This window comes from Sylvia atricapilla, chromosome 15 (genome assembly GCF_009819655.1).
Source record: "Sylvia atricapilla isolate bSylAtr1 chromosome 15, bSylAtr1.pri, whole genome shotgun sequence".
NCBI classification, from domain to species: Eukaryota; Metazoa; Chordata; class Aves; order Passeriformes; family Sylviidae; genus Sylvia; species Sylvia atricapilla.
The window spans coordinates 1,103,807-1,128,541 of NC_089154.1; the positions used below are offsets into that span (position 1 = coordinate 1,103,807).

The 24,735-nt window shown below is 39.9% G+C and overlaps 1 protein-coding gene and 1 long non-coding RNA gene across 2 annotated transcripts in view; one reads left to right on the forward strand and one right to left on the reverse strand.

Moving 5' to 3' along the window:
* Window positions 1-3,204: 3,204 nt before the first annotated feature.
* On the reverse strand, window positions 3,205-13,066 carry LOC136367779 (uncharacterized). The gene is made up of 3 exons (XR_010744735.1): window positions 12,958-13,066; window positions 12,525-12,626; window positions 3,205-3,978 (listed from the first exon to the last, which is right to left on the reverse strand). It is a non-coding gene; the product is annotated as an uncharacterized lncRNA (long non-coding RNA).
* A 358-nt stretch (window positions 13,067-13,424) lies between these two features.
* Window positions 13,425-24,735, forward strand: part of CYTH3 (cytohesin 3) — a 48,339-nt gene continuing 37,028 nt past the window's right edge. Inside the window, exon 1 of the mRNA XM_066329683.1 lies at window positions 13,425-13,581. Within this exon, the coding sequence (XP_066185780.1) occupies window positions 13,551-13,581 (31 nt within the window). The 5' untranslated portion in view covers window positions 13,425-13,550. The remainder of the gene's footprint in view (window positions 13,582-24,735) is intronic.

The window sequence follows — 24,735 nt, forward strand, 5'->3', positions numbered from 1 at the left end:
GAGGTAGTTTTGGTGCTTCTCATTCCAATTTTTCACTGTATAAACTGTACTTGAAGAGACTGTGTTTCTGACAATGTGAAGTCAGACAGGGAGTGGCTTTTTCAGAGGTACAATTTGAGAGGTAAGTGTTTACAGAAACCCAACAAATCTAAAACCTCTATTGGAATAACAGGGCTCAATGCTTATACCTGATCTTGGCAATCTGGTATTTGAACTCAAGACTAGTTTAATGAAATGACGTCAACCACCAGTATTTATTAATGGGCATTCTTTTTCCACACTTTTTTTTTTAGTGAGAAGCTTTAACAAACCAGTTACTTTCAATGTAGTTCCAAGCTATTTCCTAACTAACTAGCTCCAATCTGACAGCACAGCTTCACTTTAAAGGGGGAAGCAAACCACGGTAAATACATACAATGGCCATAGCAACTCTCTTATATTATCCAGGATAAACATTGCTGGGTGCTTCTCTGCAGTTAAAATCACCATGATATGAACAGATATTCCCAAAGCTTTTGTTTTTGCTGAGTGAAATATTCCTATTAAGGAAGTAGAATAAACATGTAACATGCTAAATGTTGCACATTAAAAAACATTAAAACAGGAACCACTCACCCTTCAGAGATCTCTCTTCTGAAAGCTGCTATCAGGTCACCTTTTGATTCTAGACTCAAAAAACTTAGGTTTTTTGGTCTGGGCATCCCTTGCTGCCACAAGTGATAGATTTGAGGAAGAGTGTTATTGTTATGGGCTGCATTCTGAAAATAATTTGTATGTGCAACCCTGAAGAAAAGGCTGATACTCTGAGTACGAAATTGATGTGTACTTTTCTCTTAATGATGAATGTTGAGATCATACTGTCCCTCAAAACAAGCATTCAAAAAGAAAAAAAGGAGAGAGGAAAAAACCTGAATATAATAAATCTAAAAAAGTTCTATAAAGTTTTGGTGTGTGGTTAGACCTCCATGGATAAGTGCTATCAGTGCTCCCTGCATACCACTGCAGGTTTCTTGTGGCTCTTGGAATTTGTATGGCAGATCCTGAAGTAGTAAATTGTAATCTTTGTCTGTCCACGATGTTCCAGCCAGCCACTGTAACAGTGATGTGATACAGCCTTAACCACTCATGTTGTCATCACTTTCAGATGGTTTATCAGTAGTTATACATACATTTACATAATTGGGCATGATACCTGCAATGGGGAATGTTAAGGAACTCTGAACACTTTTGCAAATAAACTCAGACATGCTACTGTGTGCACATCCAAATCCCTTCCTAATAGGATCTGAAATGCTTTGAAGTTGGATTTAAGTTGGTGGCCTATGACTTTGTGGTAGTCTCTTTGTTCATCTCATACTGTAAAATTCTGTAAGAGCAACTCATCTGTACAGGAGCCCAAATTTCCTCACTGCAAATCTGAGATTGCCAGAGGAACTTCTTACCAATTTACACTCATCACAACATTTATCTTTTCAGTACATCTCTTGGCTCTTCTTTTTCTGGCAGATATTGTAGCAGCTTAAAAACTGCTTTAAAAACCTCAAAACCTTAAACCAAATATAAGTACCAAAGATTATGCTGTAGATATTTGCATTTCCTAGAGAGATTAATTGTTTAAAAAGAGGATGAAGTGCTTTGTTTTACATTAAAAAATATAAGTATTGGATGGGGTTTTATTATCAAGAACTGTGGCATGTTTGTAAAGTGCACTTGTAAGTCTTGAAGGTTAGGAAGTGCTTTGTCTATTTGCTACCACAAGTATTTTTTAGACATATCAAAATACTCCTTTATTTAACTTTGTAGTTCAGAGAAAAGAAAAAAAAAAACACCAAAAAAACAACACATTTTGGAATTCTTTCAAGTATTATGTTTTGTTAAAAGTGTCCCCATGGGCAAGGGACCAAAACCAACACAGACTTCTTGCTCACTGAACAAAAAGCCAGCAGCAATGACAAGCAGGATGTTTTTGATGCTCTTTGTTGTTTTTTTTTCTGGGGCTAGTGGCTGAAGCCCTTAATCACTTTAGCTGGAAGTTATTCACAAATAACCCTCCTGAGCTCAGTAATCCTGTCTTGCTTTGTATCCTAAGAAACTCTTTTCTGCAGCAGGGATTTCTAAATGGCCTCTCAGATCTTAGCCCTGCACCCCAGGTACTGCATGCTGACTGCAAGCACCTATGACCTGCTCCAGAGCTACAGCACCTCCAATTTCTGCCTCCTGCAATATAAAAGCATTCAAGATTAAAACAAGAGAAAACATTTCATTATGTTGTATAGCACCTTCTTAAGGGTTCACTTATACTCCTTCAGGTGTTTCTCACTTTAGGTCAGGTTTGTAGATGCTGAATTTTCTATTGCACTGAAATTCAGAGACTAGCACAAAAACTTGTCAAAACAGAATGAAAATTCAAACCTTTTTTGAAGTTGGACAGCCTTCTTTTATCTTCTGTTCCCTCTAGCTGCTTTTTGAGTGAGAACATCTGTACAGACTACAGCAGGTTTCAAGTCCTTCACTTTGATATATGGTGTATGTTCCCAACAATCTGTTGCTTAAAATAAAAGCTGTCTGGTCTGTGTTGTCACTGTCAATCATAATTTTCAGAGCTCTTCCTCACATTTTCTTTCTGCTTTATAATCATCCGTTTGCAGTTGATAGCTGTATCTTCTGCTTTCCTTCTATTTAGCTAAACTACTTGCCAATGCTGGCAAGCAGAAGTCTGCAGAGCTTTTCATCACTGGATATTTTGTTACAGTCAGTTCATCAAGCTTTTTTTGCTACTTACTCAATTTATAGTTAATTCTACTGTATTTTCATTAGGTATCCATAAGGACTTGTAGGTATTCCTGACAGGATTTTTGATTTGCTCTTTCATCACATAGGAAGTGGTTTTTCTGAAGGCCCCTTTTGAAACAGCACTGTGGAAAGGTTTGATTCCATTTTGTGTATGGCTATTGTTAAAAGTATAAAAGAATGCTTTTGTAAGTGAAAATATTTCTGGTCAATTTTTGTTATCCACATGTGTGTGTGAAATTCAGCAGGTGATCTGCCTGGGAGGGCTTTTCTGCCTCACAGCAGATATTCCAGCCATGGTAAGATAATGTGATACACAAGATGACTCCTCTCAACCGTAACATACAAACCTGAGAGGCAAGGAATAAACTCATGGAGGAAAAAATCCAGAAAGACCAACCAATTAAAACAAAGTGGTTTGAACATAATCTTGGTTTAATTTGATAGGTTATTTTCCCAGAAACATGGGCTGAGAAGGTATGAATTAAAATTTGAGACAGGATGCAACCTAGATATGATTTTCCTTTATAACAGAAACTGTCAAGTAGTTCAGATCATGCAAGGAAGGTGGGGTTAGCTAAGGACTGGAAATGGGCTCAGAGGAAATAAAAACGTGAAAATATTATACAACCTTTTTGTGGAAAAGGAAAATCACACTTTTACTATTATTCCCCCAGAGGTATTTCTGTTGTCCTTCCAGCCCTACATGCACCTTATCATAATGCTATCTGGAGAAAGCAAGGTTGGGGTTTTATTGTGGCGTTGCTTTTTGTTTTTGTTTTTTTTTTTAATCTCAGAAAGTGTAATCAATAAGAAAAGAAATCTGATAGTAGGATTTATCTGTTTAAGTACCTTAAGAGTGGTTTCAGTTGGACAAATCACAGCTTCAATCCTGTAATCCAATCACACGAGATCAGTAGTGATGTCTAGCCCCGTTGACTCAATCAGAGCTCTGGAGCTGAGGCTCTGCCTGTGTGAGCTGAGCTGCAATGCCTGGACTTGGTGATTTATGGGAATATCATCAAATTTAGCCTGGGTTAAAAGTGCAGCCCTACACACAGCAGTCAATGTGAATCTTCCCAGCCATTCAAACTGGGACAAGATCATATTCCTGAAGGGCCTTGAAATTCACTGCATACATTCCAAATACTGTACTCTTCAAAGAACAGCCACCTTTAAGTGTATTACCTGAAAAAAAGAGAGCATTTACCATCTGACAATTATAATAATAAAATACATAATGTTTAAAGAAATCTTCTCCAAATTCCAGTTAATGAAATAGTAAAAGCATGGTAAAAGCACACTTTTCTTTGCAATTGTGTTATTCTGGAATTAATACAGACCTTCCAAAATCCCATTGTGATAAAGATACCACTTTACTCATTCCTGTTGCCTATGGTCAGCATTCTGGAGTAACATCTTTTACTGATTAGCAGTTTAGATTTCTAAGAATACTGATTTATCTGCATTTATGTCATTACCTGCAGTTTCATAATCTAAATAAAAATACTAATGTCTCATTTCTAATAGATTCAAGGCAGCATTTCATTATTTTAGCTGAAGAATATGAAGAATTTATGTTTTTTTAACTCATATCAGAATATCCCAGCTTTACTAAAACAAAATGAAAATGACATTTATAGAAGGGAAAGCTTTGTACAAATTATGCAGGAAGTCCAAACCATTTCAGGAAAAAGCAGCAGCTAGAAAAACAACTGCCAGGCAACTGTACTTTGTAGAGAGTAAATACGGAAATGCCACAGAAGTAATCAGGACACTGGAGATTCAAATATAAGAAACACAAAAAAATACTTCATGGAATGATTTAATGTATGGAGGAGATAACCACTCTTGTCAACAAGATGAAAAGGTTTTAAATGTGAATGAGAATATTTAAGAACATAACTAGTACTTGGCAGTGTATTTATCTTGCAAATATGATTAAGATGTTGAAAAAATTATCTGTTTGTTGTAATTGTAGTTATCTGCTATCTTGTTTTTCAGGTTTGGAGTATTTCCTAACTGCTGAGCTCTGGAAAAGCCTTTCAGAGTAGAGAGCAAGGGCAGGATTTGGTTAGTCATGAGAATTTAGCTGTGCTTATTATCCATGTTCTGGATACCACTTCCAGCAGGAATACCAGGATGCAGGCCTTAGTGGGCAAGGGGGAAGAACATCCTTGCAGAAAAGAATTCATTTGTTCTCAGCTGTTACAAGCACTGAACTAAGTATCCTAGATTCTCATGCTTTTGAAGTGTTCTCCATCAACAGCAGATTTCAAAGACTGCTATGTGAAATTTTTCAGGCTTAACCATACTGTTATTCCCCAATGCTTTCAATTTTTTTCCCCGCAAACATAAAAAGAAATGGAGAACACAGTCTATTTAAAAAAAAAAAAAAATTCTTTATCCAGTGTGAAAACATTAAGCAGTCCACATTTACTTCAGCAGCTCTGTGCATTAAAACTCTGTGCAGTAAAATGAATAACTTCTTATGAAATATGCTTTAATGTTTCCACTATTTTGAAATAGAATTAATTATTTTGAAAATATAGCATCATTGTTTAATTTTGGATATTTGAGAAATTTCATATATCCTGCTGAAAGGCACACCTGATTGATGCATCCTTATCCTCTCATCCTTAAGAGGAGAGCAGTGGAAATGAGATTTCTGCTGTTTGAAAATATAATGATACTTTTAAAGATCCACATTAAAAGGAAACAAAAAATGTTTAATTTCATTACTTTGTAAGACATTACTGTTTCTATTGTGTTTTGTACACTACGTCAATTTTTTTTATGTTTCATGCCTTGTTTAGTCCAAAGCATGGCAATCTGCCAGCCAGAGCTTTTAGTGATAAATTCTGCTATACAAAGCAAAAGTTTTTATATGTGAGGCCACTTCCTTCTGCTATTTTATCATCTTCCTGGTTTTGTCTGTTTTCAATAAATGCCTTTGTATTTCCACATCTTTTATATGCTTGTATACACAGACACTTTCCTCTGTATTAAAACTGATAGTTGCAAGTTGGTAAGGATAAAAAAGACAGACTTTGACTTAAATTTCATTGCACTAATACATTATATGAATGCTTTAATGTTACAATATTAAAAGATCCTAACATTGATATTTAAAGTATTCCCTGAACTTGGCAGTGGGATAGAGAGACAAGGATGATGTTTCATAATAAGGTTTTAAAATGGAAATCATCTCTGTGTAGAGCTACACTTAAGTAGTACAGATGGGCACATGAAGACTGGGCTCTCACAGCGAATTTGCATAATTTTAAAGCATCTCAAATTTAAACATATTGAAATTTAAAATCTGAAAAGAAATTATGGTGGAGGCCAAATATCTCTCCTTTATCTGTCCCAAGGGGCCGCATATTTCTGTCTGAGGAGAAAAATCAAAAAATCCTCATCAGTAAAGAGAAGCCACAGAGAGCCCTGCACACACAGTGGAACCTGAACAATCTTGAGGGAAAGAAGAATATGAATTAGGGGAGGTCAGAGGAAAAGGATGAGGTTGGAGAGAAAAAGTTGAAGTTGTGATGCAGTAAGTTGGAGAAAAGCTTCTGGAACTCACAAGAAAGAGAAACTGTCCCTGCCCATTTTAGCAGTCTGTCCTGAATTCCTCTTTCCCTTGGTGAAAAACGTTACCAAGGATGTAAGCCACAAATCATCATGTACTAATATTTTCATGAAGATCTTTTTTTGTTGTTCTGCAGACATATTGTTCTTTTACAATCACATTAATAGACTAAAAATAACAAGGGCAGTTCTACCAGACTTAAATTACAATTCTGTTTCTTAAGAATTATTTTTTTTTACTGTGCTGATTGAGATCACAGAAATGTTTCTCTGACCACAGAGGTATAAGGTACCAAATTCATCCTTCCTGTAACTGTACTGAGGTAAATGGAGTTACATAAGGAATTAATTTGACCTGTCTCCTCCATTTCCTTGGAAAAATTCTTTATTTGAGCTCTTGCCAAGTTTTAACTTCAACTCTCCCTTGCTTAACATATTCTTGTACCTGGTGAGTTTTTCTTTCTTTAAGACTATAAAGAGAAATACAGCAGGGGAAAGACAATTAAGGCAAGGATCTGCTTTTTAAATTGAAAGTATACTTCAATTATGTTAAGAAAATGCCAAAACCTTTTTATTTGGTATAGATGTGTATGGAATTATTCTTACATCTGTGAGGATATGAAAGGTATAGAACAGTACATATAACCATGAGAGGGTAAGGATTTAAGTAATGTTTTTCTGCCTAAGACCCATGTGTTTATGTTAACTGCAACAGCTGTAATAAACAGGGACCTTTCTTGGCTAGAGACCATAAGAATTTAAAATATTACACATCACCTTTTAACGAAGAATCATCCCCTTTTGCCTAGACTCAACAGGTATATTCAAAAATAGCCTATGACAGAAGCTGAAAGCCTGCTCTCAGCAGTATATAACTGCAGTTTCATGATGCAATAAATTCAATTTTTGGATGGCAGTGTGGCGTGAAATTCTTTGTACAAATCCAACCTGGCAGTACAAAGTTATTTAAAACCCAAACCCCTCAAAAACAAGGACTGGTGAGTGGTTTTCCTCCTGATGGTTTTATGTTAGATTTGATATCATCTGGCCAGTAAAAAGCCAGGATAAAGCTTGGTCTAAATACTGTAACTCATAGCTCACTAACATTGAGAGAAATGCAATTACATATTCATATTTAATCTTGATCAATTTATTACCATTAGATGATCTAGGACTGCACAGATGAGATGTGATAAGGATATAAGCCTGAGTACAGGCTCAGCTTGAGAAGAGCTGAGCATGAGGGATCAGAAAGTGGAATTGAGGGAGAGTCTGTGGTTCAGAATAAGGTTATAATTATGCAGTGGTATTGTCCCCACAGACAAACTTACAATCCAGCAGCCTCCCTTCCTTCTTTCCACACCATCTGTGTGTCACAGTTTACCAGCACTGCAATTGTGCCAATGCAGCTTCGTGGGTCCAGAGCATGAATTTAAGGAGCAATTCTGGTTAAAAATTATTAGACAGAACTTTAAAAATCTGGATTGAGTGATTTGATTTACAGTATGGCCTCATGAACAGCTGCACAAACAGCTCAGAGGCCACAGTAAGTCAAAATCATTAGTCGCCAGTTCCTGCTCCTGTCTGAATTTATGCTTCCATATTTATTAAACCCAGATCTGTGCACTGCTGACTAGCCAGCAGCAAGATTTGAGCCAGCTCATGTGAGGATATGCCATTGCATTTCACTCACTGGTGAATCAGTAAGAGCACCTGGTGTGACCCTTTTAACACTGCATGTCATGAGCAAGTGCAGCTTGTCACTTGGCTGCCACCTGTGCCAGGGATGTCAGTGCTGGTACCCTGGGACTTGGCTGAGGAGGCTCCTTCAGGCAGGGAGGAGGAACCATGGGGGCTCCCATCCATCAGCTGCTGCCGTGTGCATGCAGCCAGAGCAGGACTCATGCATGGTTTGCAGCCCAGCTGCAGCTCTCACTGCAGGATGAGTTAGGAACTTGAAATTCCCAGGCCTTGGTGAGACTGGAGGGTGGTCTGTGAGAATACATCTAACCATGCCAAGCCGGAATTAGCCAGCAGAGGGGAATTCAGACTGTGGCTGCTTAGGGTGGGAACAGTCTGGCCTTAATCAGCACACTCTCCTTTGAGAGAGAATTTACATCAAGTTCTTTCACTTTGCTGAGATAGAAAAACTCTCTCAAGCTTCATGCAAAATTCCATTCATGATCTGTTTCAGCCCGTGTCCTTTGAATCCAAGTCCTCTTTTTCTGTTATTTTAGGCCCAGCTTTCATGCTAGAAAGCATCCTGCTTGTGTCTAGTACGGTGCATAATTAATACAGGTGTAACAAGTTCTAATGCAAAATGTCTTTCACATCAGAAGCATTACAGAGGTGGTGGACCTTTGCAGTTTTTGATGCATTTTGTCTTCCTCACTGGGACATTCTGGTGGTTTTTTCCTCAATGACTCACAAGTGACCCTATCAGTGTTACACAATAGAAACAAGCATTGCCTTCCAAAACCAGTAATATTTGATGCTATGAGTAGATAAAGCTCATTTAGAAATCCTCAAAAACCACAAACCCTAAAATGTGTCAAGAATAGGAATTTAAAAGAGGCTGCAAATAAAATTCAGGATATGTTTTCAAAGTAAATCTGAAAGAAACTCTTGCAAAATTCTTAGACGAGAGGTGCATTTATTCTTGGGGGTTTTGACTATTTTAACGAAACTAGCTTTCTACCCATACAAAAAAGCACCATTCATAAAAGATGTTTGACTTGCTAAGCTTTAGCTTTGATGTTCCCCAAAGCAATATAAAATACCTGCATGGAAAATTTTTTTGGCCTGAATGAAAGGTACAAGCACTTTTGAAACATTTGAGACAACCAGCAAACAGGATTTTCTACAAAAATGTTTTTCCAGCTGAGAAAAATATGATAAATGTGACAACAGAAACATTTTAAGAAACAATACATGGCTAAAACCCATCTGCCAGGCAGAGGAAGTCAAAGAGTTTGCCTGAGGGGTTTAAGAATACCAGATTATTCAAGTACTGATAATTAAAAAAAAATTAGGGGGAAAAAAAGACATGCTGATGGACTAAGACTTTCTGCATGGAAATCATTAAGCAGTGCTTCTTAAGATATAAAAACTGTTTGATTGTCTAGATCTGAAACAAAAGTATTCTTTAATACGATGGCTGGGTATCACTGACAGTGATACCATCAATAAGATACTGTTTTAGGAAATGCAATCCTTGCACCATTTTTCTAAAAATGGGAGATCAAGTTGTAAAATCAACCAATCCATTCTAGATTATGGAATACTGCGCAACATCTCCATTGTTTAAGATGGATCTGTATTTTTGGTATAGATCTATATTCTCTAAGAATGTACTATTAACACTGTACAGATGTTCATGTCTCTAAGATAAACTGCTTTCCTTCAGGGTAACTATCCATCTTCCTAAATCTAACAGAAATCACACTAAGCCAGACTTGCAAATTAGTGATGTCTTGCTTACATAAGAAATGGGAATACCTGCATGGAGGTGACTACCTCCTTCAGTAAGATCTCAAAGAGTCTTCCTTCCAACAGTAAGGAGCATTATTCCATCTCCCTGTGGCCGATACTGACATCCAGCCTGATGGCCAACAGTGAGTTTTTCTCTCTGCATTGAGAAAATTCAGAATTTTTTTCTTATACTTGAATACAATGCTATTATCCAAGTATGAACATCCTCAGAGCTCATGCTTTTGATTAGAAATAAAAACTTTATGAAATCTATAATCGTAAAATTTTTATTTTCATTCACTGCTCTTGGAATCTGGTTCAAACTGAAACCCACAGAAATGGCTTAATATTTTATGACCTTTATAGACCACAAAAATGTGATGTAAGGGTTTCAGTTGTCTTCACTGACTCTCTATATAGGGACAAATGCCATAACAGATGTGCTCCTGAACTCTCAAAACGAAAAATGACATGATAAATTACTTCTTAGTGGAAACTGAATCAGAGCAGTTACTGAACTATCCAAAGTGGGACAAAAAAAATAAAAAGACAAAGGATATTACCTGAAAATTCAGCAAGTAACCACATTTATCATCGAGGAATCAACCCTGCCAACCGCAGGTTTTGGAGAAAGCCCCATTTTCCACTAAAAATAATTTCAACAGACCTGCTATTAGACTATTATTTATATGAATGACAGACTATGAAGCTCTTCCAACACAGAAGATTAGATTTGTGGATACGAAACTGGCAGAACATACTGGTTGTAAAAACAGACCCAAGACTATAGAAGACACTGCAAGAGGAAAAAACCATCAAGCCATCCTGAGAAAACTGTCGATTGAAAGTCTCAGTAATATGAAGAAAAAAGTAAAAATTATGTACTTCCAAACAGAAGAATGATCGAAAGTCCAGAAAATTAAGTAGATGCGACAAAATTATTCACGTGAGTGGAAACTTATTTATTGGAGTTTGTCTTGGCATTTGCTATGATTGTAACCTGTATTGCTTCTGGCATCCTTGTTGGTAAGAACTACCCTGTATTTAAGGATAGCAGTGTTGTCACTGTCAAATTGCCAAAAACCAGGGAGGAGTTCTGCTGTGGTAGAACTGCTACAGCTACGATGTAGAACTGTGACTGTAATTCTTCACTGCATTTTACACACTTTCAAAAAATCTACTCCTGACCTAGTTAGGCTTACAGCCAGACATGAGCTTTACTTTATACACAGGAAAATGAGGCAACAGGGTGAAAGGTTTGATCTTAAAAGTTTCTGTGACACCCCTCACCTATGGATTGAACAGCTTTGTCCACTAAAGCACCCTGTACACAGAATTAGCAGTTTAATGCTTAGAACACTTGTAGGATCAGACACATGCAAAAGTAAGTCTATTTATGATACACACAGCATGAATGAAAATGTTTTAAGGAATACCTGCCATCCTTTCAAAGACACATGGCCTTAGAGAGAACATTGTAATTTCAGAACTCTTTTGTACTATGTATCATCAGTAAGTCATCCTACTAAAGTAGGACTGGAAAGAACAGATTCTTCTTGAGAAGGAATTAAATGACATATATTTCAGAGTTCCAACACAGTAAAATATATATTCAGCAAAAGACTAAAATTTTCCCCGTTCAAGTTAATAATAAAGGTATAATAAAGAATATTTTCCATATTTCATGAGTTTGGAATTGGATTTCACCAAGAAGTTTCTATAAAATATTGCAACTGGTCACTTGTAACTAGGACAGACATTTCTCATATCTTCCTTCCATCACAAAGTAATTTTTCTCTTTGCTATTAATTTGGAGAATTTTAAAACCAGTATTGCTTCCATGAAGTCAACAAGAATTTTGCACTGAATGGGTGGGAGGAGGACTGTTCTCCACACTTCACTCTCCCTTGCTATCAGGATTAGTGATAAGGCTTTTTATTTTGGACTAGAATTTTCCTTGTAACAGGAAGGGAGGAAGGGAAGAAGGGAGGAAGACATAAAAGCATATACTTTATAGAAAGGTGTAAAACAACATAAACTAAATGAAAGCAAACAATCTGTGATTGATTATAAAATTAGAATTTTTCTCATGAAGCAGATTCCCCACTAATGTAAATGAACAGTTTGCTCAGTGTACAAAAATATTCAGAGCCCACTGTCAGTTCATCTGCATTAAGACTTATTTTAAACCATCCTGTAATGGCATAATTCCAAAATAAATCTCTTACCAAGGTGGTGCTTCTGGTTTATGTAATCATACTCTTTTTATAACTAACTTACTAAACTTTTAACAATATTTAATTTAAAAAATGAAAGACAAAGAGGAGTATTTTAAAGGTTTATGATTTTTAGAGGAGGTAAAACACTGTCACCAGAGCAGCTGTCAGAGCCAAACCTCAGCTCTCAGCAAACCGGGCTGTAATAACCACCTCTAAGCAGCAGTGTCAAGAGGTGAGTGCTCCTGACACAGCTTCCTAGACAGTGTTCTGTCCCATGCCAGTCTACAAAAGGAAAATGAAAAACCCGATTTTTTCCTTTTGGCTGACCCTTTCCTCCATCAGCTTCCTTTCTGAATAGAATTTTGACATGAACGGTTTTTAAAAAATAATAAGAGGTGGTGCCAAGGAAGGAAGGAAGGAAGGAAGAGTGATGTGCGCCAGTACACTTCAGCTTACCTTTCCAGACTTTGGAGACTGCTGATATCCCGACTCCCGTGGTAGGTAACTCACTGAAGATCTTTACTGAAGACTAAAGAAATCCCACAGATGCTCTGGCTCCTAGGGCAGTAAGGAGAGTCCTGTTATCCACAGACAGTGCTCACCAACACCAGCCCCTGCACCGCCCATGGGGCACAGTCCCATTTCTGCACCACGCTCTCCACGGCCCCTGCGGCAACGGGAGCACCCAGCACTGGACCCCAGAACAAGGAGCAAGCAAGAATCAGCAGAAAAGATGCAGGAACATCAGATGTCTCGGGCTCTTTTCCAGAGACTTAAGTCACCTCGTCCCCCTTCACTACGCTGCTTCAGGCCAGCTGAAGCCCTCACCCTCCAGTCCCCTCCCGCTCTCCCCCGCCTCCCTTTAGAAGCCCCCAAGGAGAGTTTAGACCTCCACGGAAGAGTCGGGGGCTCTGCAGACATTTTCTGGCCCTTGCAGACCCCAAAACATGACCCGAGCAGGCGCGGGTCCAAAGCGACTCGGCCCAGGCTTCTCTGGCTCCCGACGGCCCGGGCGACCCCCGACAGCCCCGGGCGAGCGGCTTTAGGGGCCCCGGCGCTGAGGGGACAGCGCCGTGCGGGACGCGGCGGGGACGGGACCCCGCAGAGGGCGGGCGGCAGGGACACAGGCTGCACCCAGCACAGCCCGGCCGGGCGCGCACGGACAGCGCTGGCCGAGCCCCGGCGGTGCGCGGGCGGCGGCACAGGGCGCGGGCGGGGCCGGCTCCCCTCCGCCCCCCGCGGGTCACATGAGAGGGGCGGGCGGCTGGGCCCAGGCGCTGCCGCGGCTCGCACGGGCTGGGGCGGGGAGCGGCGGGTCGGCGGAGTGCCGCGGCACAGAGCGGCGGCAGTGGAAGAGGAGGAAGAAAAGAAGGAAGAAGAGGAGAAGGAGCAGGAGTGGCAGTGAGGCGCCGAGCGAGCGGAACCAGCCCCGGGCCTCCCTGAGCCGCGGCCGCCGCGGAGCGCCCTGCCCGCGGTCCCAACATGGACGAAGAGGGCGGTGGAGGTGGCGGCGGTGAGTGCGGGGCTCCTGCGGGGGGAATGCGGCCCCTCAGCCGGCGCTGCGGGCGGCAGGACGGCAGGAGCCCCGGAGAGCTGCCGCGGCCCCTGCCGCCGGTGCTGCCCCGTCCTGGCCGGCGGCCCCGGGCCGAGCCGCTGTACCGCCGCCGCCGAGCCGTGCCCGGGCGGGGGCCGCGCCACAATGGGGCTCTGTGTCCCGCGCTGCGGCGGGCCCGGGGGCGGCAGGGCAGGGCAGGGGAGGACAGGGCAGGGGAAGGGGCTGGGGAGGACAGGGCAGAGCAGGGGAAGGGGCTGGGCAGGGGAGGACAGGGCAGGGCAGGGGAAGGGGCTGAGGAGGACAGGGCAGGGCAGGGGAGGACAGGGCAGGGGAAGGGGCTGGCAGGGGAGGACAGGGCAGAGCAGAGGAGGGCAGCGTAGGGCAGTGGGTCCCGGCCCCACCGCCGTGACAGCCCCGTGCTCGCTGCTGCAGCCGCTCCTGCGCTGCCAGAGGGGAAGGGGCAGCGTATAAAGAAGTACGCGTCTGACGGTGTAGGAGCGGAGAAGAGTGTAATTAAGCTCTGCGAGGGCTCTGTTTGTGTGTGTCATCTTAATGGAGGCTCCGTGATAATCACGGGGTGGTTCAGCCAGTTTAAACGAGGTGAACACTTTCCGAAGGCAGCGGCGTTAACCTTGCCAGATACTACTTTTAGAAAATCCGGACTCGCGTGTTGGGGGAGCTTTTTTTTGTATTTTTTACCTTTCGGAGACCGGCTTACGCGCTGCCCCAGTTTAAGGCGCTGCAGACGTGCCACACGCTTCCCTCCTTTAATTTATAATATGTTTTGTGAGTGCGTGTGTGAAGCTGCAGCCTGAAATAACCAGTTCTCGTGTCTCATCAGCGATAATGGTGGCGGAGCAGGGGCTGATGCTGCCCGGAGGCAGAGGGATCGGCTGCTCTGTGTTCAGTGTGTCTGTGCCGTGCTGCTGCCGGATGGAGCCGTCAGGGTAGAGCTTAAACCAAAGGCTGAACAGGCGGCCTCTGAGTGCATGGGCTGAGCTCTAAATAGCTAAAGTAAGGGCTAAGCCTACTATGATTAATAGTTGCGCGGTACTTGCTAATTCCAAATATAATTACCCAGAACTCGGAAATCAAGAGGGTGTGGTTTTTGTTTTGACAACTTGAAAAAATAATGCTGTGATGAATCAGAAAAATAATTTTTCAAGCAGTGGGTTGGAAATGTGGCCATTTCTCAGCAGGCATTTCTGCTTGTTTTGACAGTGATAGACTTAACTCTCTTTTTTTAAAAAAAAGGATCTGGAAAAGGAAAGCAGAAGACAAAGCAAGCTAGTCCTGAAAAGTTATTATTCAAAGCCGTTGAACACTGTAATTGTAAAGAGCAGAAAGCTTATTTAACTCCAAATATGTTATTTTCACAGTATTATGGACTTGCCTCTGTAGTTAAGGGGAATGAACATGCACTAACCCTGTGTAATATACTGCCTAATCACGTGCGAAATGTAAACTATAAAGTGGACATATACCTGAATCTTTCATAAGGTGCTAAGCATTTCAAAGTCGGATTTTCATGGGAGGACAAATACTCAGGACCTGGGGACAGCACAGTCTGTGTTTAGCTAAATGCTGATTCTATATGTGAAGCCAGATTTGTACCTCTAGCATGCAGGTGAAACTAATATCACTTTAATAAATGTGGTGCTTTTTTGGGGCAAACGACAGTATAATGAATGTTTGGCTTCATTGTAAGACGATTGCAGACAAGTAAGAGTGGAGGTTTTTTTTAATTGGTGTATATGAAATTTTGTTCTGGCTTCTTGTAAGTATTGCACTTTTTTCTTGAGTAGAGACCCAGTCTCACTTTTTCTTAGGATGCTCTCAGTTTGGAACACCAGGATTAGATAAGTCGTTTCTAGCTAACAAATTGTCAAGTTGATATTTTATTTGGGTTTTTTTTTTCCCTTTTTTTCTTTAATGATAGGAAACATATGGATTTGACAGCCTGTTTTAAGACGCTTTATTGCTGTTGAGTAATGAGACTTGTGATACCTGAGCAAGGAGACTCCCTTTGGAGCCTGACCAGGGCAGGCCAGTGTTTTGAACTTCTGCAGGACACTGTAAATCCTCATAGAATTGCCATTATTGAGTGGGAAGCTCTTACAGCTAAGCTTATCACCGTGCACAGGTACTTTAGGAAGTATGCAAAAATTATTTAAGGACTGCACAGAGTCACTCTAATTAGAGACTTGAACTAGATAAGCATGTAAATATCTAGGACATTAAAGTGTGATTCAGAAGGTAAGCTGCTATTCCCAGTTCAGCTCTGCCTGCTGCACTGCTCCTCACTTTGATTTGCATCCTATGCTTCAGATCTCTTATTTGTCAAATGGGGTCAGTTGTTTTACCACCTCTGATGAAAACTGTGAATGAAAACAGAGCTGTGTAGAGTTAGAACTTATTATCTTAGAAGCAGTGGATGGAAGAGAAATGCTAATTAAGAGAATTGTTCCCAGTACCTCCTTTTTTTTTGTATGTGGAGCCTTAAACAGGGCCGTGCATTTATGTTATACAATCCACTTCCACACAAGCCTCCCATTGATTTCAGCAGAGGCTCTGTGCATGGATTATTGATGCGATATGATCCGAGTCAGTTGGTGTTTGGCTCAACTTTCTTTTGTGTCGTGATTAAAATATCTCTGTGGTTTGCTCAGTCCAGGAAATTTCTCCTCCTCCCTCTCCCCACTTGGTTTAAAACGAATGTCTTGTGTGATTTGAGTGGCTTTTCTCACAGGCTCACAGTTGGGTGGTGGCAGTGCCAGAGGCCGGGACCCTCGTGTTCAATAGTGCTCTTGGTGTGGTCACACAGTGAGCAAGTGATCCTCTGTGAAAGGTCAAAATGTATAAACAGTCAGTGCTGCAGGCACAGGATACAGCTCCTGTTTGTTTTCTGACTTTGACTGTAGTCATCCAGCAGCTTGTCAGTCCCCCCAGTTCAATTCTGTGCCATTCCTCTAGAAAATGACTGCAAGACTGGGTGCTTACCAGCTTCTGTATGTTTGTTTTACACTGTCTCTACAAAGGGCTCTAAACAGACATGCCAGAAGGTTAAAGTCCTGCTTCTACTTGACAAATAGACCAAATTATAGCACTAATTATGGCACTGAGGTTTCCCTACTGTTCCCCAAATTCTTGTGCTTTGTTTCTGAATGTTGAAGCTCTTCTGGGATGGAGCAGTTGGGTTGCCAAGCTCTGTTAGTTTCTGGCTGTACTTGCCAGCGATGGTGCCAGGTAGCATGTGGGTCTGTGATGAGGACAGAATGTAGACAGTCCTTCATTAGGAGAGACACCAAGAGAGCAGATCATTGCACAGGGGACTCAGGAGAGTGGATTTGCTGCCAAACCAGACTTAGCAGGATGACTTCTGTTCTTCTGCGGGGCAGAACAGCTACCTATTTTTAGGTAAAAGCTGTTAAATGTAACAAATGACCCAGATTTTTCTTAGAAAAATGTTTTAAATTTTATTAAATATGTATATTTATATTTTAGATGTGAGCAGCCTCATCTCTTCTTTCTATGTTGTGATATCTTTCAAAGGTAAACCTTAAAGATACCAGAGACCATGAGGTCTCCTCATGGTTATAGACATTTGCTTTGCATTTTAAACTAATTCTGCATGTTTTCTTATTTTATGAGTTTCTTTTATTATAAACAAATGTGTTTTAGTGCAGAAGAACGTTAAATATGTTTCACTCCCTACTCATCGAAGTGGATAACTCGTACCAGTAGTTTTAAATAAAAGTTGTCCCAAAAGTCCTTCAGAGGAGGGCTTGTAGTTTTAAATAGCACTTTGGGGAAATCCCAAGAATATAAAAATGCACCTTAATGTTGGACTGACCACACTCAGCTTGGTTCTAGGGAGTGAAAAAGAGCAGATACAGAGATAGTCTATTTATGTGATTTAGTTTTTTGTGCTCTTTTGCCAGCCAGCAGAGGTGCAAGTCTCTTTTTTGTTAAATAGATGTTTCTTCATGTGAAACTAATCTCATATTTCTTTGGATTACCTGTCAGCTCAATAGGATCTTAATTTTTAGCCCAAAGTCGTTTAATCTGTTATCACTGCAGTAAAAAATGTAATAATGTATTATCAATAATGTTGTGCATATGAGTTATTTTTGGTGTTATCAGAAAATGTGCTTGTTAATTGCAGTAACTTGTTAAGTTTTTCTTAGCCTAATGTTTGATATTTTTAGCTTGGAAGAAAACATGAAATTTTTGCTGATAGTTTCCAGAGGCGGTTGGTTGCCAAACTTGCTGTATTGTTACATAATGGTATTTGGTGACATGCTCAGCACTGTGAGCACACCATGGATTTAGGGGAGCAGTGTGCCTGTAACAGCATCTGTCTGTACTGTTGCAGCTGGGAGAGAAAACCGTAGGATTTACAGGCAGGAACAGGGTGTGTTTTGCAGAACAACAGCTGGGAATTGCCATAATAGCCACATGAAAGTGGGCTCCCCATAGGCCACAGTTACCAAATGGATATTGCAATCTTCTAATATCTCTGCAGTTCCAAGAGCTTTTACCGATTGCAGGGCTGCAGGAGGTGAGACAACACCGTGATTTTCAGGATATATTCTGCAGTTCACATCAGGTTTTTCAATCCCATCATACTTATTGCTTCCCCTTCTTTCTTTTTAGGATTTTGAATGCTTTTTCAAGGGACAGTGAAAATAATGGCTTTCCTGAATTTTCTTCCTTTTACAAGGGTGTGTGGTGGTAGGACAGGGGGTAAAGGCTTTAAACTGAGAGGGGGTGGATTTAGATTAGATTGTAGGAAGAGATTGTTCATTATGAGTGAGGTGAGGCACTGGCACAGATTTCCTAGAGAAGCTGTGCCTGTCCCATCCCTGTCTGTCCAAGGCCAGGTTGGACGTTGGGGCTTGGAGCAACGTGGGATAGTGGAAGGTGTCCCTGCCCATGGCAGGGGAGTGAAATGAAACGAGCTTTGAGGTCCCTTCAGCCCAAACCATTCTGTGATTCTGCTTGCCATCTTTTTGTCCTATAAGTCTCTCTTCTCCTAGTTCAGTAAAAGTTTGAAAAGCTTTAAAGTGTTCCTCTTGAACTAGCTCCATCCTACCTGCTGCAATCCTTTGCCCCATTCTTTTCTCTCCCAATGCAAAACTGGTTTAGTCTGGTTCTTTATACACCCCATCTTTGACTCCAAGGCCAACATTTGAATTACCTCTCGACTCTTTTCCTTGTTGGGAATCATTGAACACGCTGTTTGCAGTCACTCTGAATTCAGAGAACCTCCTCGAGGTTTATCCTAGGTCCTTTCCACACTTGTCCTGACCCCTTGTACTCAGTACATTCTCTTCCTCCTCTTTGTACTGCCAGCTGCCTCTAGTACTGTTTACTATATTTTTCTTTTTGAAATCTTGCCTTTTTTTTTTTTTTTTTTTCTTTCCCCTCTTTGACTGTTCTCTCCTCCTCCTGTCTTACTTGCTTTTTCATTTGGAAGGTGATCTTTCTACTTCCAACTTTTTTGGGGAAGATTTGCAGGAACCTGTGCTTGCTTTAACACTCTGTTCTCTACATCTTGTTTCTGGATAACCAAATTTGTAAATTAGAGTGGAACTATTGTATTTTAACTGATGACTCACAGCATATACTCTGTGTGCTCTGGATCCAGCACCATCTGGCCCAGCTAAAATGTTGGCTTGTGTGACATCTTAAGATTGCGTAATTGTCATCTTAAGCTTAATGAGTCTAAAACAGAGCTCTTAATGTTGTTTCCACCCACTTCCTCTCTTTGATGTCTTTGGACACACGCTGGCATCCCGAGTGGTTATTGACAAGAAAATAGTGAGATGTTGTAATTTATTGCTTCTTAAAAAATAGTCTGTAGAGAAGTTGTAATAAAAATGGAAGTGGAAGGGCGATGCAAGAGCACTGACATATTTATGAAATAAGTTATGTTCTCCTATGCAGTGTTAATTTTCCTGTTTGAATGCACAAATAGATTTAATCTGGTTATGGGATCACATTTTCTGTAGATATCTGCATGGGACCAGCACACAAGTCAGTGTTTTGTGCCAACTGAGTGAATCTGTGTGGATTTGTGGATTTTTTTCCTTTTTTTCAAAGTTATGTGATAGTTAATGATTTCTTCTTCACTTTACATCCATGCAGTTCACAAGTACTTAAGCATGTACAAAAGGATAGCACTAATTTTAGTGAGCAGCTTGTGCCTAATGACCATGTGCTTCATTCACAGAGGATAAAAATAAATGCTTAAGAGCTGGATTGTTGGGAAAACCTCTCTATGTATGGAACCGTGAGGCAGGGATCCCAGGGAAGTGGAGAACACGTGGTGTTTTACTTTGTTTTATAAAAGCAAAAGAGAAATTGTGTGAACAGATGTGCTCTTGGCATTTCTGACTTCTTCACTGTGCATTCTTTTAGAGTAATATATTGTACAGGAAAGGTGTGTGAATGAGGTAGTAAGAGTCTATTTATTCATGTCATTTGTATAATTTTAACATCTAGCAAATGGCTTTTAATTGCATATGACTTCCTTCTTTTAATTTCAACAATTTCATGGGAAAACTTAGTATTGCAAATTTTTTTGGACAGCAGTGTTTCCTCTTGGTGGGATAGACATACAAAATCTGCTGGAAAGCCATGTGTTCTGTGGTCCTCTGAGATTTGCCTGAAGAAGGAAATGGCTTGACCTATTTGGTTGCTATGAAGTAAAAACATTCTTGTTCTCTCTCTCTTTTTTTTTTTTTTGGTGAACATCTGTGTAACATTTATTTCATTACTTTCTGAGGTTGTTTAAGCACATTATTTGCTAATATGAACTTTTATTTAAGGAAAGTAAAGCGATACATAGCCCTTTCCATAATTTCTTTGAATTTCTGATGTCTGCTTTTAGATAGGTATGATATAAGTGGGTAGGTTTTCCAGTCAAAGTTGACATGTTGAAAGGCAAACACAAATGATATCTAGTATTTCCTAGGGAAAAAATGTGTTTGACAAATTCAGTAGGATCTCATGGAGTTGACAGGAAATGTTGCATGCCGGAACCTTGGGAAATCTAAATCATAATCTCATCTAGGATTTGAAGATGTTTTGATTTAATTTTTCAACAGCTTGGCCTTTTTAGTGTGGTTTTAGTGATTAGCCTCATTTTCAGGTGTTTATGATAAAAGGAAATAGGTATCTAATGCCAAGTATATGGAAGAATTGAAACTGATTGTGTTATTTAGCAGCATAATGGAAATTGTCCCAATGAGGATAGATTTTGGTTGTACTAACAATTCTTCTGAATTCCATAAAAAAATTCTTCAGCTACAGTCCATTTGTGAAAGTTGAATCTGAATTCAGATCTAGCTTTTGCTGTCATGCCCAAGGGGTCGGCTGGATTTTTGGATAGAAGTTTTTAATTAAAAAAGGAGAAACCAGTGTTGATTTTTAGATGAAATATGTTGAGCATCTTAACAAAACAAAAAAGCTTTGTGAAAATGATGAACCATGAGTCTGCTGATCTCAGGGTATGGATGAGGCAAACAGTAACTGTGGAAACTAGTTTTGGTGGCTGTTCTCTCCAGCTGCTAGTTCTCACACAGCTTGTAGGAACATCTTCTGCTCAGTCAAATTAGATGGAAATTGCATACTGTGCAAGGTGTATTTTGGCAGTAGGAGCTGATGGGTAGGAAAACAAATGTGGCCAATGTCTCCTGTGCTCACTCTTGTTCTCACGCACATGAATGTACAAAAAAAGGCTGAAAAAATTAGCATATGCTAGTAAGGGAACTGCCTCACACAGTTTTCTAGAAGAGGAGCTGTGAGATGTAATCTGTTCATGAGTCACCTCTAAGGTTTTTATACAACTGCCTCATTAGTGTAACTTCTGGAATGCAGATCTTAATTTTTTTGCTGTTTTAATATCTGATTCATATTGCAAAATACCATTGATGCTGTTTTCTTCTTGACTTCCAAGTATTCAGGAGTCTATTTACTGTTACATTTTTGCTTTCATGTACTGTAGATATCACGTTCCTTAATAAGGTCCTTGTTTAGCTCACAATCAGTGTTGTCTGTAGAGTCAAATTCTGACATAAACAGATCCCGTTGCCTTACTTACAAGAGAGGGGGAATTCTCAAAAGGGGTATTTGTAGTTGCATTAGTTACTATAAAACAAAGCATTATGGTTGCTTGAGGCAGCGTTTCTTATATTCAGCTGTCGGATTCCAAGTAAGTTTTTTTTCTTTTTTGTCTTTCTTACTCAAGTTTGTCCTAATGAACTTCCTGCCCAGTCGTTCTGTTGTACCGAGGAGGAATTTTCCCACCAGACCATGTACTCTGAGCACAGCTTTTGACCGCTCGCAAATGAAATTTCTGAATTTGTAAAGCTGCTGCAGGCTTTTGTTCCTCTGTTGTAGCTGCTCAGCCAGGGGATGTGGAGGAAAGGTTTTTTCCCCAGGAAGTTGAGGTTAAACCACAGTGGCCATAAGAAGAGATGGTGGCTCTGTTAAGGAGAAACTCCATTCCCAGGGAAGAATTTTTGTAAGTTAAATACGTTCTCTGACCGTGGAACTCCTGATGTATACGGGACAGGGGCTGGGTCCTGCACAGGACCATTCTCAGTCTTTTTTGGGAGACCAGAAGGACCTGACCCCTCTCTTGAACGTGTGTAGTGCTCCTCTGGTCTGCTCCACGTAGGAGCTGCTTGTGTGTAAACCCTGTGTGCTGATGATCCACTGTAGGAGATTTGTGGACAGATCTCTGTGCTTCACTGTGTGGGGTGATGAATGGGCCTCTCTGCTGCTTTGTGGTGCTTCCTTTACATTTTTTGTAATTTTAGTTCAGTTTTTTAGCTTTTTTTTTTCTTTTAACTGAAAGGGTTCTGCTTGGTACCCATGTGAAGCAAGCACTTAATGTTTGCCTTCAAGAGCCTTTATCAGGCTGAAATAATCCTTGCTATAGTCTTGTATTTTGTAAATCTGGTATTCGTATATACCAGGAATTGGTATATAGTAATATAATTGGTGAAAACTCGCTTTGCATTTGATATCTGTCATGTAAATGCATAAATGAGTTGTTCTTATTATGGAAGTATATATTCATAGACTCAACAGTAACTGTGTTATTTTATAGACCTTTTATTAACTTCCTTTTCTGCTATTCAGTTTTGACCTACTATACCCTTTTAGTCATTAAAATTATCATGTAATGTAATAGCAGCATCTTAAGGCAGCATCCAACATTCATCTGGGGACAAGGAGGATATCTGTGCTTGTGTTCCCACCATCTCTTATTTCTTTGTGCTGCTATCCCTGATTTGTAGTTTGCAGATTAACCATCTCGTAAGTGGAAGTTGAAGCTGGTAGCCAAGGCTAGTCAAAGTTCAGGGAATTGGGTCCTATGGCTAGGAAAACTTTTGCAGTCACAGAAGAGAGAGATTAAAAAGTTCCAGTTATGTGTGAGTAGTTTATTCTTTGTGTAGATGTTGCTGCTTAATTCTGTAATCTCAGAATTCTGGGAATCTCAGGCTGAGTCTTAAGCCTGTGTTTTGTGTATTAGGTGTGAGCAGCCTTTCTAGGCAGCTGACATTTCAGTTTGCTGTACATGTTTTAGCAAGGATAGATGAATGGAGCATATGGATTTGATTATTTTTTTTGGCTATAGGAAGTGGATTTTTGTGCATTAAATATAGTAACTTTCTTTTTTAAAGTATCTGAGCGGAAGCTTCCCCATTCCCAGTGATTTTTTTTTTTTTTTAAATAAGAATACATGTAAGTTTTTTCACTCTCATTTTGTGCAATGTAAGCTGGAAAGACAGCAATGTTTAGTCTTGGTCTCGTACCAATAAATGACATAGTATCTCATGAATGTTTTAAAAGATTAGGTGATATTTTATAAGAGCAAACATAAAAAAAGACTGGTTTAAGTCCTTCTGCTGTGAATTCACTGATAATCAAAGTAAAGAGAGTATGCATTATGTTATTGTTCTTAGTCTGCTGAAAACTTACTTATTTTCCTTTTGTATCTTCTACCTGAGTAGTAAGCCTAAAAAAGTAACATGTGTTATGAAGGGGGGAAAGGTTGGGTGAAATTGGTAATCCAAATTAAATACAAATAATACTCTCAAGTTTATAGGGCCTGTGGGTGGGTGGACTTGGCAGATCAATTCGTTGTGGTATGTTAGACTTGAAAGAGCATATGGAGATGATTATTTTCTGGCATTTTGTAGTAAAAGCTTTTGAAGAAGAAAGTTTTAATTTTTTTAATTTAAGTTTTAATTTATTTTTAAATGAGGTGAAATATAGGAAGAATAACATTATTTGCATTGAATAGTAAAATAGTTTGTTGTAGTAGCATATGAAAAAACAATTTATTTGAAGGTAAGATGCTACAAGAAATTCTCCTACTGTTTTCCTATTGGCTGTCCTGTTTTCTGCAGGCAGCCAAAGATCCTGTGCAGCTGGGACTAATACAGGATCCAGCTGTAACTTTTTTATTGTTGTTCAGATGTCCGGTGATGGTCACATCTAAGTTATTGTGTGGAAATTCAGTAAAGGAAAAGGGTAGGGTGGGAAAAAAGTGACTCTCCGTAAAAGTATTCCAGTAAAAGCAACAGGAACTAGGAGTATCCATTTCAGAACCCTGCCATAAATCCCATCCTGAAATACTTAAACGCCTTCAGATTTTGCTGTAGACTTTAAGTCATCTAAGAGTCTTTTGGTTAAATTTTTAAACAGAAATGAAGTTAACTTGTTGGAATGGGAAGGTGCCTGTTCTTTCAAATTAATTAATGGAAGAAGATGCTATTTTTTCATTCACAGTACAAGGTTTTAGTCTCTTTAGTCCCTTTACAGTATTGGGACAGTATGTAATGCTACAACATGGAGTAGATCAACAGCTTTGGTTTCACTAATTTTACCTATACTGTGTTTTTCTACTCTTTGTTTTACAGAACCCAAAGATGTAAGAAGGGGAGAAGCCTAATATTTTTCTATAGAATTAGGTTTATCTTTGGTATATTTGGTACTTCCAACTCTGTCTTTTAGGTATCTACTTCCTTTCCAAATTTTCATTCTGAACTTACTTGCTGAGGGAGTCCATCAAATAGCTGCCTGAATTTTAGA